Genomic DNA, 17,896 nt, shown 5'->3' with positions numbered 1-17,896 from the left:
TTCCTTGCTAGCTCACGTTGGTCTCGCATTCTGTTCCTCCATCTCACCAAATGCCCGTGCCTTTCTCTTCAAAAGCCTCTGCCAGATATCCCTGAACTTCTGTTTGCCCGTTTTGAGGGTTTCCTACCTGCCTGAAGGTAAAGTCATTTGAAATAGTTTCTCTGTTCAAACTTCTATTTGGAATACCTATTAATTTTCCAAAGTGCAGTCATTAGGCTATAATACCTAATGGTTGCTTTGTAAATGTCCTTGGACTGGAGAGAGATATGTAATTGGGGCCTATAAAGCTTATGACTAACTCACTATGCATTGATGCATTCAGTGGTTTATCCAGTCCATAACATGGAGGTATAAATAGACTCTGAAATCATTGCATAACAGTAGAATTGCCTACAATTTAGAATAGAGGACACTGGCAGTCTCCCAGTATGGTTGGTAACGCATTTTGTGGACTTGGATGATCTCTGTCTGCCTCATTTTTTTCATTTCTTACATGGAAATAGTAGTATTTGCCTAGCTAGAGTTCACAGTGGAAAAACGTTTTTTCAGTGCTTTCCAATTCACAGGTGAAATGATTGGGAGACAGAAATGTATTTAAATTATTACTGAAGAAAAATCTCAGGTCTTTTACGTGAAAGGAGATCTTCATGTGTTTAAAATACAACTAAGGGAGCAGGCGTACTATGTTAAAACACTAGTTACAGACTTAGTTCACAGCAGACTGTTAAGGACAAAAGTTACCATTATTTCTATGTCTAGGTCTCCCTTCATATGCTTCTGTTTAGATAAGAACTGTAATGCAATCTGTTCTCTTTCATTGTTTGGTTTATGCAGGCACAGGCTTGCTACAGGAAGTGGTATATCTAGTGAGTCAGGGAGCTGATCCAGATGAGATTGGACTAATGAATATAGATGAACAACTTCCAGTCCTAGAGTACCCTCAGCCTGGTCTGGACATCATCAAGGTACAATTTATTGCAAAGAAAGTCTTTCAGCATTTGGGTATATCTTTCCTCGGTTCCATATTTATCACTTCATTTCATCCCGTGTCTCTGTCCTTTTCATCACTGGACTTGCTCAGTTTGTTGGAATGATTCAGAGTATTATTAGGTTATTTGAAAATTGCTTTTATTAAGCTTTATTATACTCTATTTAATGCTTTAGGAGATGTTTCTCTATGTCCTAAATATCTTGGCAATGGGTTTCCTGAATAAAAGTTCCAGGCTTCCCTTGGGTTTGTAAACAGAAGCTGCCCAATTGAGGAAAATTCACTTTGATCCCTTCCCTGAATTTGCAACAGAGGAACTACAAATACAGAGATCTATGGATCTGTAGACCCACTACTCTGCATTTATACATCTAAATCCTTAGAGACCCAGGATCTGTGGATCTATAGACTCTGTAGGTGTAGTTTGAGGAGTTTGGAATATTCTGCATGAAATGACTTCCACACTATTAAGAATCACTCAGAGACTGTGTGGTCTTGTCATGGCTGTAACTACTTTTGATACAGGCATATCTTGGAATGATTAGGCAAAATACTGGGCTACATCCCAGAACAGCTACAGTGCTTGTTGAATTGAGCTAGCTAAGACTGGGACAGATAGGTTTAAGCTGCTTCTGGTCAGTGACAACTGCAGCATCAGCCTACTTTAGGCTGAGAGTATTTAGAGGTCAGAGGTTGCTTTTCTTTTCATCTGTGTGGTGCCTAGTCCAATGAAATGTCAGTGCTACCTTGATGCAAATAAGCAGTGGCAACGGTGAGAAGTTTAGTTTGAGATTACACATCGTTATCTCTACTATGTGCTAGCAGCTTGATCCAATATGGATTTATGCAGTTTTTAACTACTGGAAGATGATTTATGTCATATGACGATTTTGTCTCAAATTGTAGAAAAATACTCTTTGAAAGATGTTTACACACTCGGATAAACCTTCAGATTGTCTGGGCCTAATTCTGAGGATAAAATAAATTGCAAAAATAAAATTTTGAAGTGAAGAAGTTAGGGGTAGGTTTTACAGAGCTTCTGATCTTTTCCAGGGAATTTTAGTGGAAGCATTACTGCGAACAAAGTTAGTTTGCTACTAAAATCTTCAACTATGACACTCTTCTTGAGAAGGTCCTACAAATGAAAGTACTTTGAAAACAGAAGGGGGGGGGGGGAACCCACAACAAAACCCCAACACATTATGCAGCCTTTTGATATTTAAAAAACAGATGTAACTCCCTGACCTAACTTCTAGACCCCTATTAATTTAAGAAGTGAATTTGTGAATGTGACTCAGTACAGTAAAGGACTTCAAGTATGACAGTTCAGGACAGCTCAGGATGTGCCAAAAACTAATGCACAATAAGAAATGTTTGCTTTGCTGTCTGCTTTATTGTAGGAACTGACATCTCCTCGCCTCATAAAAAGCCACCTACCATATCGGTTTTTGCCTTCAGACCTCCATAATGGCAATTCAAAGGTAAAAATGAAACAAAATCATGTTTGTTTAACTATATTGGCAGCAGTTGTTTAAGTGCTTTGGGAAACTAGGGCTGGGGGAAAGCTTTCAATAAGATGATTTTTTTTTTTTCCCCCTCCTGTCATAGGTAATATACATGGCTCGCAACCCCAAAGACCTGGTGGTGTCTTATTACCAGTTTCACCGCTCCCTAAGGACCATGAGCTACAGAGGAACATTTCAGGAGTTCTGCAGAAGGTTTATGAATGACAAGTGTAAGGAGCTGTTCTCTCTGCACACGCTGTTACACATTTATTTTCATCTCTGCATTCCTTCTGCAAGTACAGAAATGAACTGGATAAAGGTGCATTTGTTTTGCATATACAGCAAGGAGGTTGCTACAGAGTGCTGCATGGACTTAGATTTGTTCATGCAAACTATGGCCATGCATTGTAAATAATTACCTTACAATATTTGACCCCATGGGCTTAGCGGTGTTCCACTTAGCTCAGGCAAAACTCTGGTCTACTCTTTTAAAATGCAGTTTATGAGGTATCAGGTACCTTGTGAAAAGTGGTGAATATTCCCAGCATCGTTTGATTTCGGTTGTACCTCACTGTTAGCTACTTCAGAGAAGTCTCTCTGTTCCTCAATGGCTTTTCTTCTGGTAATTCCTTTAATATTTTTATTTCATCCAAAAACTCAAGGTTTGTCCCTTGCAAGATACCAGTTAATGCAGAAAAAGCTCTGGTTTGCATGAGATTGATCTGGAGTACATCCTTAAGTTGAAATGAGCCCCTGTAAGGCAGCAATTGCGGACTGCTGCTGTCTGAAAAATACACCTCTATAATGAGAATATACAATAACCTGCTTTACAGCAACTCATCAGCTGCTTACCCAGTAACTCCTTTGAGCGAGGGCTGTTTCATGACACACACACCCACTGTGTTCCTGCTCAGGCTGCCCTGCCTTAAGTAGCTCCGTTGCACTAGCTCAGTAAACTTACAGGGAGGACAAACCCTATGTTCTCACATAACTGGCTGGCACTAGGCCTTTTGCCAATGGATTGCCGCACTTTCTAGGTAGGAAGAGAAAAATTTTTTACTGCCTTCTATTTCTCTACAAAATCTTCTCTGTGATACCTTAATATGACACTAAGAATTCACCACGTACCTTGTGCTCTGAGAGCAGGATCTCCTCTAGATACAGTACAGCAGACTTTCGTTCAGCCTGGAACTTGGAGGAGTTGATGCTAAAGGAGCTGTATAATACTAAAGGGAAGAAAAAAAGTAAAAACCTACCAGTGGAGGTTATTTAACAGGCCTTAAAAACATTTGCTACTTTCTCCTGCAAGTTTGTGCAGGGAGGGTAAATGCTCTCCTTCCATTCCAATCCACCTTTGGCTTTTTCTTTTGCATTCCCTGATGTTTGTCTGTAGCCTGTGATCAGGAACTTCTAGACTGGAGACATATGAAAGACATAACAGAAGGTCTTCTAAGATAGGAGGAAGGTTCTGTACTCTTTTTCATATAAATATCCCAAGAGTTATTTATATCTTCATCATGTAGCAGCTAGCTGATTTATCACAACCTTCCAGAGTCAGTAAAACATCACAGCGTGTTCTGTGTCCATAATTGTGCAAGTGGAGTGTTTTGTAATACAGTAAATTTAGCATTTAGCTAAACGTTTGCATCTCATGGAAGCAATGCAGCAGCAAAAAAACTTCTATGAGAAATCAAAGTACTGCTAGAGGGGGAAGCACTGAGCCCAAATGACACAATCCCACTCTTTTTACCCCTCCTTATACCTGACTATCTTGAAACAAATCCAGTGAGTGTTAGCTATATTGTTTGAAAGCATACAGTTGTATAGGGATTGGTCTTGAATGTTCCAATTCTTTGGCATTATCCTCTAAAGCCTAAGGGAGTTTCTTACAACAAGCATAGGTAAACTCTAATAACATAATCTTAATGGATTCTTGCCTTGTGCTATTAAGAGCAGCTAGGAACGCTTTTTGCTTGACTGATGTGTTAGCTTCATGCATTAATTTCTTTAGGGGTGTATGGAATGGGAAGAACAAAAATGGAATTTTTCCAATACCTTTATAAAAATTGAAAATGAGTCAGCGGGTTAAAATAATTTTCCTATGAAACCGATCTCTTTGTCTATTAAAAATGTTCCAGTTACCAAAATTAAACAATTCATTTGAAAGGGAAAAGGTGGCTTTAAATTACAAAACTAAAAAGTTTAATATTTTTCTATACCTGCTTTGCTGTAAAGGTAAAATTGACCAAAAAATATTGGGAAAGAAAGTGAAAAACTGCTCACCGTATTTGCTTAACTCCTGCCTTAATTATCTGAAGTACTTTAAGGGAATTTATCACTGGTAACAAAGAAATACCCAGGATTTATTTCTCTTTGGGTTGTGTTTCTGGTAATATTGGCAGCAAAAGACATTCTCTAGATAATAAATACCAGTGTCTGCACGTCTACTAGACACACATAAATTGACTGAGATCAGTGCAATTGTGGACTTTATTAGAGAAGTAGAAAACAAAGGAGGAAAGTTTTGGGGGAAGGGTTAAGGCTTCTAGTAACCACTGCTTCAGCAGCGCTGGGAGCACAAGTCTTCCCAGCATAGCACCTCAGCTTTTCTTCAAGTCCTAAACCCCGCATAGCAGATATGGGGAACTGAAGACAAGCTGCTGGTGGCGTGCAGGAGGTAGGAGGCATAAGCTTTTCATCATTGGCAACCCTGCGTGCTGGGCCTGCTCACATCTTGTGATATATGGGAAGTACCCCACCACATCACTCTAAGCTTTTGGGAGCGCTCAACAGCTCATGAGTATCTGGTTGTAGTCTGGATTTATTGTGTAATTGAGAACTTCTCACAATACAACTGAAACTGTGTTCTGGCTTATCTACAGAAGTTGTGTGGAAGTGTTTAGAAAATAACAATAGAGGAGAATAGGTCCTAGATTTTAGCGGGGGGCAAAAGATGTAATGATAAATAGAATATTCCGTCAGTACATCCTACGATTTTGGGAATGACCATGAAGCGTTTTTGTAGGTCTGTTTCCTCGATACTTCTTTAATTGAGAAAGGACAATGGTTGGCAATTCATTGTCCATAATAGAGGATGCTGTATGGAACTTTCCACGAATGCTATATCTAGCTTCTAACTGAAGGAAGCTGCAGTGTGATATGTTAATTGCAGGAATTCACACAGGTTGGAGCCACTGGAAATTTGCCTTCTGCAAAGCTATCTGTGTAATTTTTATTTTGGCTCAATTTCCATTCAATAGTCTGGTGTCATTAATACTGAGCTCCAAGAGGTCCATCATGAAATATGGTGGCATTTTCAGTTGAACATTTTATCTTTACGGTAAGTTAGTTCTTTTGAATATTCCAAACTGATAGGAAAACTCTTTTAATTAAGTTCCTTGCTGTGCATGGCAATGGGTCAAAACTAGATGCTGTTCTCCTGGGGCTACAAACCACTCCGGTTAATTTATTTTTCTCCTTTTTTTTTCCTTTTTGAAAAGGGCTTAATAACAACAGTGTTCATTTTCCTTATACCAATCATAATGTCTTTGTAGTAGGATATGGTTCGTGGTTTGAACATGTGCAAGAGTTTTGGGAACATCACATGGATGCCAATGTACTTTTTCTCAAGTATGAAGACATGCATAAGGTAGGTTAGATGTAGCAAAAAGGTATTTTAATTACATTTGGCATCATAGTGTTTAAAATACATAAAGTACAAAATTTGCTGCTTATATCTGTATTTGGGCTCCCTGATGTCTGATACCACTTTTAAAGCACTGGCATTCAATAGCTTCTATGGACATCAGCAGTTTCATAAACGTAGTAATTTACTCGGGAATCTGCCTGCATCTGTAGGCACTAAACTACTCGCAGAGAAGGCAGAGGTGTGAACTGTTCAGTGCTTGCTACACTCAGCCCTGGGCATGCGTTTAAAAGAAATGTCTTGCAGTGTGTGCTGTATCAATGAGGAAAAAAAAAAAATTATGTCATCAGTGTTTTCCCCTATATATTTGGCATGAATTCTGATTATTTGGTTGTTCTTACTGTATTCTGTGAAACAATGTTGAAAACAATTAAGGATGATAGTGTAGCATAAGGTGAACATAATTATTGGGTCCTTACAGTAAGCTGGCTAATAAATCCACTTCATTTTTAATCAGAAATTTAGTCTAAATACTACATAGGACATTAGTTTCCATTTCCTATTGCAATAATATATTTTTGAGAATTAATGAAAATACTTCAAAATGTTTATTTGACTGGAAAACTAATGCAAACATAGGAAAAGAACAGCTCCTATCTCTAAACCTACAAAAAGGCAGAATCAGGATAGAGCTCATTAAAGCTGAGTAAATTATAATTTCAGCTTTACTGAGCCGTCTGGTGGAGTGGGACGCTAAAAGAAGATATAATACAATCAGAATAATTAAAAAAATTTAGTAGAAATTATTTCAAACCCATGGGTTTGAATAATGATATATTCCTAGCTGTGCTCACTGATGGATGCTGCTGAAAGCTGGTGGCATCACATTATCTTTCTGCTTCTTGATAAACGTTGCTATTTTGTCCTTGCAACTCCAGAAGTCTTACTCATGCTGAGGAGCCCTGGAGTTCTGGATATATAAATTAATGACCGCTTATTCTCAGAGGCCACCTCAATAGATTCTTTCCATCTACACGAATACAGTCCCAGAAGCTAACAATGAAGGAAGGGCTATTCTAACATTTGTAGACATTTATGTTACCAAGATAAAAATCAAAGTAACTTAGTTCTTCCAAAATACACTGGTATTCCAAAGCGATCAGTTAAGGGTGTGGTGTTGTCTGAAGTGGGAAGCATCACAATTACTTTGCACTTCCCGGTTCTAATATTTGAATAGGTGAGCTTACATGACCACGTTCTCTGCCAGCCTGACTTACCAGCCTGAATTACTTGGAATGTGTTTATTTTCATCAAATTGGAAGGTGACAAAATTTTAAGACAGTGGTGTTTCTACAACTTCTGCTTTTGTATTTTTAACACGCATCAGGATATAACTTATTTTGAAATATTTAAACTCATTTTAGAAAGGTCATTTAAAATCTTGTAAAATAAACAACTTTTTAAATGCTCTCTTACAGGACCTAGCAACAATGGTTGAGCAACTGGTGAGGTTCTTGGGAGTTTCTTACGACAAAGCACAATTGGAATCCATGGTGGAACACTGCCATCAACTAATTGATCAGTGCTGTAACGCAGAAGCACTTCCCGTTGGCAGGGGTATGTTTAAAACCCACAGTAAAACTCTTATTGTAGAAGTTGCAAGAAGCAACTGACAACTTCATAACTTCCAGGATGTGTTCAAATATTGGCAAAATATTGCTATGTAAATGATGGGAGGTAACTGACTTGGTGCAATTTGGGGGTTTGTTTGTTTTGAAGTAAAGTTAGTTAGAAGTGACTAAAACATCTGGAAACATCCAAGATCAACAGTTTATATTCAACACCGTGAAAACCACTTTGTTAGAGAATCTTTGGCTTACGTCAAGGGATGAGCTATTCATGCTGAGAAGACTGCACCGCTCCTTCTGACCTTAGGCATGTCAAAGCCCACACAATTTCATACAGTTTATCCTGTCCTAAGCCCTTGTGGTTTAGTATGTCAGATTTTCTAGAATAGCAGATAATTCTAACTTGAAGGCATCAAATGACAAGGAGCCGTAGTTTTCCTTGTGAGCTTTTTCTTTTCATGGTCTACCTCAGGTGTTTAAAATGTGTTTAGCTTCTAGGTGTTTATTCTGGTCAGGTATTTTCTCTAGTGCCCTTTAAATTGCTGATACATCTGTCCTTTGATAATGTCAAGAAATCAAGTCCTTTCTCAGTCTTCCTTCTGATAAGCATAAAAAAAGTGACCTCACTAAATCTCCCTCAAATTATTTTCTGTAGGCTACTCTACAGAACTTAACAGTTCTTTTTAAAAATGAGGGCGTAAGATCAAGATGGAGAATTCCTATGTCAGCCTCACAAATGCCTTACCCTGACATAAAATCACTTTATCCACTGATATAATCCAGTTTTAACTGGAACTTTCTCTCCCCATCTCCCTTGTTTGTCCATCCATGGCCACATTAGCATTTTTTGCTGCAGCATCATACTTGAGAAGCATGTGTCGTTTATCATGAACACAAAGGCTTTTCAGAGAACTAATTTGTAGGTTCTTGTCCCCTTACTCAGGGAGCACGACCTGAATACTTTCTTCTTAGGTTTCTGTCTAGGAGCCCTTTCAGCCAACCTTCTTGTTATCTGCGGATTTTATCAGCTGTAATTTTTATAATTATTTTCAAATCTCTGGTAAAAATACTGAATATCATCAGTCCTTCTTGACTGCTAATTTTGAGTTTGCCAGTTGTTTATTCATTTGTCATGCATTTTACTGACATTATATAGCTCTATTAAAAAAAACTAAAATCGCACACCTTACAAAAATCTATTGTATCTTTGAATTCACCTTTGATCTTAGAACTGCAGTCTTACCAACACTCACTCAGGTTGGTTTGAGAGTAAGTTTGCTTTCCCATGAAAGCAGGTTCACTGGTATTATATGCCACCTTTGCGTCTGTCTTTCTTGACAGAGCCTTGTGCCAGTTTTCCATTACACAGCTCAGACTATTGTCAGAGTAACTGATGCAGGATAACTTGTCCTGTTTTTATGTTGGCACAAACATTTCAGAATGTCAAACTTGGAAAAAAGCCATTGCTCACACCTCCTGGCTTTTATCTGTGACTTCGCACACCTGGTATGGAAAGACTCCTAGTACGTTACGTAGGGGCTGTACACTCCATTTATTACAGTAGGACCAGGAAACCAGATTCCTGTGGGCAGTTCTCTATCATAACTGTGGTATGGCACCTCTTTTTGCCCCAGTTCACTTATGGTAAATGATGACTTCTTGAAATAAATATCTCAAGTTTGCTGGCTTGAGTTAAAATTGTGGTGAAGACAAAGGAGTTTGTAGTTTCACTGAAAGACCAAATACATTCCCTATAGTTTCTGGTAGAGTCTCCACTGAACGGTGTGTTTTCCTGCTCTTAGTTACCTTGCTTTCAGCTCCAATCCTACCCTCCCCTTGCTACTACAAACTGAAAATTCAGCATGTAATACAACCTGTATCTTGTGTGAAACAACAGACCATCTCATTTGCAGTAGGATTTTATGGCGCACTGCCTAACTGATTGCCAACCCACTTCTCTGCTATGAAGACAACATCACAAAATACTGAGTCTGGTAAGGCATCCTGAGAACCTTGGATAAAGTGGCAGTGCAAGATTTTACAAACGACAGAGCTGCGTCCTTCTCCCTTGACGTGCATGTAACACAAAACCCTAGGCTTGTTCTGAACCCCCACGATCTGGAGATGTGTGGAGCAGCAGCACTGCCACGTGCTGTGCAGAGCCCAAAGCCCCGCTGCTTGTCCAGTGAAAGCCAGAAAGGCAGTTGTGAAAGAAAGGTGAGGTTGTGATACAAGAGAAGAGAGAACAGAGCTGCTGGTGTGACCTTCCACAGGCAGAAAGGTCAACTACTGTCTCTGCTGGCCAGATCGTCTCCATCCAGATAAACAGTGATGCCCAGTTTTGCTGCATGCACCATTCTGTGCGTGGTGTTGGTGTTCCTTGTTCTGTATGGAGCCTGCAAACCCCCAGTCAAGGGTCAGTGTATCGTCTACAAAGCTTTCAAAAACAAGCCTCCATTTTGTAATACAGAAGGAAGGGAGCTACAGCAGTTAATGTAATATTTTGTCATTTGTTCACTGTGTGCTTTTTATTAAAAATATCCTTATTTTGAATTTCTTTTGTTTGCTGTCTCTGGCTTTTACAATATTTTGTTACTTCAGAATGCAGCTTCATTAGCAGTGCTTTGTTCCTTCTCTGTTCGTTTCTGTGACAAAGAATGGTGGCAATAACATGACAGCTTATTGTAATTTGTTTCGAATATTTTTAATTTGTCAGTTACATTTACTTTCTTATTTTGCTTTATTTTAGTTCTTCATTTTTTTTTTCTTTTAGCACATTGATCTTTACTCTGAAGATAACCCTGAGCTGCTGTGAAAGCAGAACAATGATTAGATATATTACTTATCTTTGACTCTTATCACATCATAATTTACACAGTTGCATGATTCAAATCATAAACCAGGTGGGTGACTATTTGACAAGCTATCAATTCGTACAGTAAAAAAAAAATAAATCAGTGTTACAAAAAATCCACTGCATATGTCCTTTATAAAATTTGTCATTTGTCCATACGTGTTATTAGGGACTTTCAGAAATAAAAGGCTTATCTTTCCCAAGCAGAGGAAGAAAAGGTTTTATTATTGTTATCGAAAGGGAAATACAGGCTTTTATGTTTCATGCTGTACTTCATGCAATTATAGTTGCCAGAGCAAAATTGAAAAAAATTGAAATCAGTATCAGATGTTTATGATTTCTTAACGTGGGTTTTTTTTTTGGTACAGGAGAAATTTGGTGAAAACAATAAATGATGCATTTTCAGTCAGTTTCAGGTTCTTTTGATCCTGAAAACAAACCAGAACACTATCATGCCTTCAGCAGTTAGAGAAAAATCCTGATTTCATAAAACGGCCCTTGTAACACACACTACGCCATCATGTTAATATGTAATTTGTAGATGTTTCAGACAGTTTTGTCTTTGGACTCAATTATAGAGTTGCTGCATAAAAGCAATAGTAATTAAATTAAATGGGTATTCTTCTTATGCATCAAATGCATAATTAAGCTCTCTGCATGTAGTTTTGTTCTTGCTGTTATGATTAAACTCTCTGGTAGCACAGTCCCAATTCTCCTTTCATTTATTCCAGTTTAACAAGCCTGGATTTTGTCTGTCTTTATATCCAACATAAATGAGAAGAGAATTGGGCCACTTAGTCTGGTTACTCCATGGGGCTTATTCACCAACAACTTAGCCCGGTTGATGTTGAGTTAAATGAATTTTGGACTGCAGTGAAACAGTGGCCGCAGCTTTGACTGGTGGTTTCAGCAGCGCATCAGGTTATGTTACTAGTTGGGTTCAGTAGAGTAGAAGAATACTCCATACAAGGAAAAAGTGTTCAGTGTCCATATTGCATCCACCAAAAGCTTCCTATTCCTCATGTACAAAACTAAAATTTAAATAATGCAACCTGGGTGGATGGCACTTGTTCTCTTCTATAGATATAATCTAGGCACTCATATTTAACAAATAATTCTCTCTGTTTTGAGAAACAAATTCATCCATTGAACTTACCTTTAAACGTAAAGTAAGAGACATTAGTAATTATAATATTACATCTCAAGAATCATAATTCAGTAATCAGTTTAATACTCTGCATTCCACATACCTTTTGGATAGTTCTCTAACCAGTGTACGGTGAAGGCACAGTAATTTTGAAATGTATTATTGTTAGCTGTTGGAATTATTAAACAGCCATAGTTTGCACTGAAACCAGAAATCCACTTTTAAATGAATACCCAAATCAAAATCTGTATTAATTTCTGATTAAGGCTAGAGCAAAATCTCACAAAAATCTGAATTCTCCCTGTATAATACTCAGCTAGTGCAGATGACAAGGTGTATGGTACTTATTTTAAGGCTTTGCAAGGGTTGTAGCAGGGGAATCGGGTAAGACAATAAACAGCCTTAGGTCTCATTGAGCTTTCAATGAAAGCTAAGACTGATTAGCATCTCACAGATGATACTTGGTGCCCTGCACAATTAGACTGTAGATCTTTGGTGTCCTGTTATGTCTGCTCTCTGACTTGTGTTCCTTTTCTGTGTTTCAGGACGAGTTGGGCTATGGAAAGACATCTTCACTGTTTCAATGAATGAGAAATTTGATTTAGTTTATAAACAGAAGATGGGAAAATGTGACCTCACGTTTGATTTTTATTTATAAAAATGCATGCATATGATATCCAAATATAGCTAGAAGTGCTTTATTGCATTCATTTATTACCTGCTGGACAAACTACTGTAGCTATTATGTGTAACGAGATTTAAAGAAAGAAAAACAATCCAAGTAAACCATATCAGAGACAATTATCTTTGATCCTAAACAGCTGTTTATCTTCTAGTATTTTAATCTTTTGTCCACATGCAAGAACTTCCTAGACAATACTAGAATATTCAGCTGTTATGGAATGTATTATATATGTATAAGGTATGTATCATATATGCAACTAGAATGTACACCTTTTCAGCCCCACATTGATTATTTAATGTGTTTTATAAAAGCTTTTCACTAGAACCTAAAATAAACGTCCATAAACCAAATAGAAAATTATTCCAGAGGGGAACAAGGAGCAGGCCAAAACTGTATGCTAGAATGATCTCAGGGGTTAATCGTCACATTTATTTTTATAGCAGGTATATCAAGTATAAATAAATCCCATTCCAAAATAGTAACTGATCAAAGTGGGGTTCACATTAGGTTCTGCACACCCTTTACCTGTATAATTTGAGTAGGTTCTGTGCACTGGCATACTCTGCAAGACAGGCCTTGTTACGAAATACAGCTGCAATCGTCGCTCTAATCCCAAAACCCACCCATGCTTTCGTGGTTGACAGCACACAGCTGTTTTCCTGATGGATGAAGTTCAGCTCCGTGCCGAAGGTCAGCAAACAGAAGTTTCTTAAGCCCCCAGCCCTAATTCAGTCCCTCAAAACGGGGCTTTAAAGCAAGGCATCTGGTGCAGGGGCTTTCGTGAGGAATCATACCACTTTCCTGTGTAGATGTGAATTTCACCCATTAGATACAGTAAGAGAAGATGAGGTGTGGGATATCCTCTAGTTCCACTAAAAGTTAAGGGCACTTAGCACTGTTTATGGTTTGTGCTACTGGACTCCATCAGACCTAAGTGGAAGATGAATATACGTGCCAGAGCAAGCAGGCAGAGGAAACAGCAGCACTGAAGGAAAAGAGTTTAAAAATATGCCACCAGGTGGGAGTATTGCACAAATATTCACGCAGAATACAGTTCCAGTGTTAGCCATGGCTGGTCTGGATTATAATCAGGATTCAAGTTTATTTCTGTGTCTTTTTTTATTCTCTATGACAGGTACACAAACAGCCTGAAGCAGGCTACTATCACTATAAACGTCTCCAGAATTATTTTATTGTTCCGTTAGCTAATGACATCTATGCTTTTTAGGTTCTCAGCTGCGGGAGGCCCGTTTTTGCTAGTCAAATATTCAGGCTCACGAAAAGCCATGAGGAAAGACTAGCAGATTTTTAGTGTTTCAGTTCTGTTGGGAAACAAACTGTCAGTTCAGCAACTGGCAAGTGGTGTAGCATGATGTGGCTTGACAGCACTTTTCCTTGTATATTTGTGAGTGAAAATGCTTTCAGTGAAATTTTATTTCTATTTTTATATTTTTTAGTACTGTATGAATATAAAGCACTACACATTATACTTCTGTGCTTGCTTGCTTATTGAATAAAAGATGTGTTCCATGCATTGTGGTTCGCTTATTTCCTAGACCTCCTACTCAGGTCAGGTAGTCTTTGTACAAGTCACAGATCCTCTCCTGTATGCACGTCTCCTAACTTCTGACAGAAGAACCACAGAAGGATGGCATCAACTCAAACCACCATCTGGCTCAATGAGCTGTCTCTGACAGTGGCCCATAATGAATGCCTGCGCGAGAGTACAATAGAAAGCATGGGACTCGGAGCATCTTTGTGTTTAATAGCCCTCCACAGAGTTTTCTTCCCCTCATGCTGGTATTGACAGCGTCCCATGGCAATGTGTTACTCATCTAAATACACTGTATGAAAAAGGATTAATTGGCTTAGAGACTGGCGCTAGATAGCGTAATTTGGCGTTCCTTTGTTCTTGCATTATGACAGATGATATACAGTCACTGTTCAATCCATGTGATATTTGACACGCTTTTATCTTACACCTCTCAGGCAACTCCATGCTGAGAAGCCCTACGAGTCTCTGTCATACAGGAGACCAAAACCCACAAACTACAACAAGCTGCAGGAGCAGGAGAATTCCTTCTTGCTACAGAGGAAGACAAAACCTTCCCACAGTTCCTGCAGATTAGAGTCAGAAGAAAATTTCATTAGCACGAAAAATCTAGTTAAATCACTTAATCCCGAGGATATATGAGCAATACATCGTTACCGGCTGCCTAAAAGGCTTCTCACATACCTGAAGACACTAGGGAATCCTACTCCTATTCCCAGGCACAGCCTGTCTCCTTTGATACAGCAGATGACCACCCCCCAGCCCCCAAAGCCAAAAATCTTCTTAGGCCACATTTGTAACAGCCAGGTGTATACCCATGCCATTGCCGAACTGAGCCTGTGCTTAGCGCCACCAGCTACCAGGCTGGGGGCAGAATAGCTAGTTTGCCAAAAAAGCATTTCCTTATCGTGGAGAGTAATAGCCTCTGTGACAATCTATCGTGCGCCTACTGCTATGCTGGTGCTCCTTGTTTTTGACAACAAAGTTACTGTGTGGCAGGAATCTGCTTTCTTGGACCAGAAAACTGTCCTCAGCCTGAGCTATTCTTTCCTACCCCTTAACTCTGTTGCCTTCTGTGCTATTAGGTGAAATTCGTCCAGGAGTTGAAAGCCCATTTCCACATAAGCCATGCTGAAATTCTGCCTTTGGATCTCTGGTCCTTGAAAGCTTTTCAGCCTTTCTGTTAAAAGCCATAGGTAGTAAGCTCCTTCCTATTTTGACAACTTGAACTTTCAGGACTCAGCCAAATGTCTCCCTGACTCTCCATCCAACCACAGACTACAGGCCAAGGGGTCTTGGCCAAGTGCCCCAAATTGTCCCTGGAGAGACTGCCTCGTTGATACAAATGAACTGCAAATGAACAAAAATACCAGAAAACCAAGACAATTATTTTTTTCTCCCCTCAGCATTCAAATTTGGTAAGCTGCTTCTGCTGATGTAACTGCCGCAAAGTTAGCACACTAGTGAGATTTCTCATAGTTATGCAGCTGGTAGCCCATTTAGTGATACAAATCTGCAAGACACAGGGCGGATTTGGATGGCTTCATTTCAGTGGTATTTCAGACCACCAACAGGCCACGCCGTTACTTGTAACACACCGTGTACCCTCAACATTAGTTCAAACCCACTATGGTTGGCCATATAGCTTCATGGATATACCAAATATGCCACCTCCCTGGATCAATCCATCACTACGCAGGTGCACATCAAGAAGCACTTGACAGGCCTTGGCCATAAGCCCCCCGGAAAGGCCCAGGGCTGTGCTGAGCACCCCCGTGGCTATCCACCCCAGCAGCTTCTGCCAGTGGGGCGCCTCAGATGCCAGCAGCATGAAGTGGCTTGCCTCAGTAAGAGCCCTCTGAAGCGTTAACATGAAGGAACCGAAGGGAAACTAATCGAGGTAAGAAATTTTTGCATGGTTCTGTATACAAAAGGTTTTAAGTGTTCATTGCAGTGAAGCTGGGCAGCAAGGAGGAAAGACAAGAAAGCTAATGAGTAACCATGAAAGATTCTCGGCACTTTTGTATAAGCGTCACAACACAACATGGCACCAATAGTTCTGGCAATAATTATAAAGATTTATAGCCCTGAGTCACCATTATTATAAGCCATTCCGTCTTGCCTGGGCTATAAATAACACCACTCAGTAGCTACCAGCAAAGGTTTAGAGGGAGGATTAAGAAACAGCATTTGCCTCTCCAGTCAAAAGAAAAAGCTAAAGAGATTTGGCTGAATGAAACAATACTAACACACAAAAAAAAATAATCCCAAACCCAGTGACCAAGCTCACGGGAAGGAAACAGTACAGAAACAATGATACCTAATCTGGCTGCATCCTTCCCAGCTGCTGGTGTACTCACTACATAATCCATGTGATTTCTTTGCTGCATGATCTGCAGCCTGGTGTCCTCTAGTGTTTGAATTGTAAAACATATGCAGATGAGTATTTTCTGCTACCTGCCATGCTGTCTATCACACAGATAGAACAAAAATAATTGCAACCAATAATCAGCTTCATTCTGGCAACATAAAGGGAGTCTGCAAACAGGAACACCTTCATTTTAAAATAAAACTTACCCTGATTTTGGCATAATGAGTTTTAGACCCCAAGTGCCGAGTCATACTCCAGTAAAAACTGCTGTTCTATCCTCAGGGAGAGGCAGGGAAGTCAACCACACTGATACCACTCTGCCCTGGTCTATCCACATATAAATCACCCCTCCAAATGACTGGGGAGCAGTGGCACATTCTGCAGGCGGACTGGAACAACGCCTCTTTCCAGCTCTCAGGCTCAAATCACACATAGGTGCATGTAACACCCAGCGTCCTTCTGAAAACATCTGAGCTGTGTGGTCTTTAAAAATGAATGCAAGAAAAGTTTACAAAAATGCAGGGCAATTTTCTGTACTTCAGGACCCCAGCGTGTGGGAATTACTATTAGCAGCATAGGATTGCTAATCATAATTCCCCCACTGGTTTTAGAAACAGTGAAGCTGTTTACCCCAGTCGAATAGAGAAAGGAGAAGTCTTTGTACTCCCTGCTAATGCAGGAACCCAAATGAGGTTCCTTTGGCAAGCTATGCTGTGCCAGTATAATTTTTTCTGGATTTTGCCACCTCATCAATGATTAAAATTGTAAAGCCACGCAACAACTTTTGCTGGAGTTCTCACTTTGCACAGATGACAAGCCCTGGCAATGCATGCTGGAGTAGTTTTAGAAGCTACCACCTCCAGCTGTCCACTCTGCTTCTCTGCCAGAAATGGCCACCATGGAGGAGAGACGGCAGAAGCAAATGTGTGCTGGCTTCTCAGCTGCTGTAATTTACAGGCTGACATATTAACTTTAGCTGATATGGATGGTGGTTTCAGATAATAGGCTGATTTGTGAACCGCAGCTCTAAGTGGCTAAAGCATGTCCTCGAGTGCTGCCCTGGCTTGGAGGCAATCTCCCAAGTCCTTGTCAGAGCTCTTCTGAAAGAGCTCCACAATTGGCCGAATGCAGTCTACTTGGGAACGGTCCGTTTCACGTACAGAGCGGGTGTCACCTGTGAAAGATGGTCTATAAAGATGGAATTGTGTCCTTCAGCAAGAATGTGAGACAGATCCACACTGCCACATGGAGTGAATTAACTAAAACCCACTTTTGGAAGGAATATTGTTTTGTAGGAGGGAGTGCTGCAATAAGACATGCTGTGTGACAGCATGCAAGATGCAGAAAGAACGGTAATGTTAATGGCAGCTGACTGCTCAGACTGATTCCAATCACAACCACTAATATGCCAACTCGCCTGATATGTGTGGTACAAGCGATATTCAAAGTAACTGCCACCCAGACATTAAATCCACTGTCACCATCTCTGTCACACACTCAGCTTTTGCCAGCACTGAACA

The 17,896-nt window shown here is 39.7% G+C and overlaps 1 protein-coding gene across 1 annotated transcript in view; it reads left to right on the top strand.

Annotated features, from left to right (window-relative positions):
* Positions 1 to 12,426, top strand: part of SULT4A1 (sulfotransferase family 4A member 1) — a gene marked incomplete at both ends in the record, with an annotated part of 30,397 nt that extends 17,971 nt beyond the window's left edge. Inside the window, 6 exons of the mRNA XM_082498288.1 lie at positions 835 to 965; positions 2,389 to 2,469; positions 2,597 to 2,723; positions 6,048 to 6,142; positions 7,618 to 7,756; positions 12,314 to 12,426. Coding sequence (XP_082354414.1) covers positions 835 to 965; positions 2,389 to 2,469; positions 2,597 to 2,723; positions 6,048 to 6,142; positions 7,618 to 7,756; positions 12,314 to 12,426 — 686 coding nt within the window. The remainder of the gene's footprint in view (positions 1 to 834; positions 966 to 2,388; positions 2,470 to 2,596; positions 2,724 to 6,047; positions 6,143 to 7,617; positions 7,757 to 12,313) is intronic.
* Between the last annotated feature and the right edge of the window lie 5,470 nt (positions 12,427 to 17,896).

This window comes from Vanellus vanellus, assembly GCF_965231255.1.
Source record: "Vanellus vanellus genome assembly, chromosome: 1".
NCBI lineage: Eukaryota > Metazoa > Chordata > Aves > Charadriiformes > Charadriidae > Vanellus > Vanellus vanellus.
The sequence above is the reverse complement of the archived record's forward strand: the minus strand, read 5'-3'. Positions and strand labels throughout refer to the sequence as shown.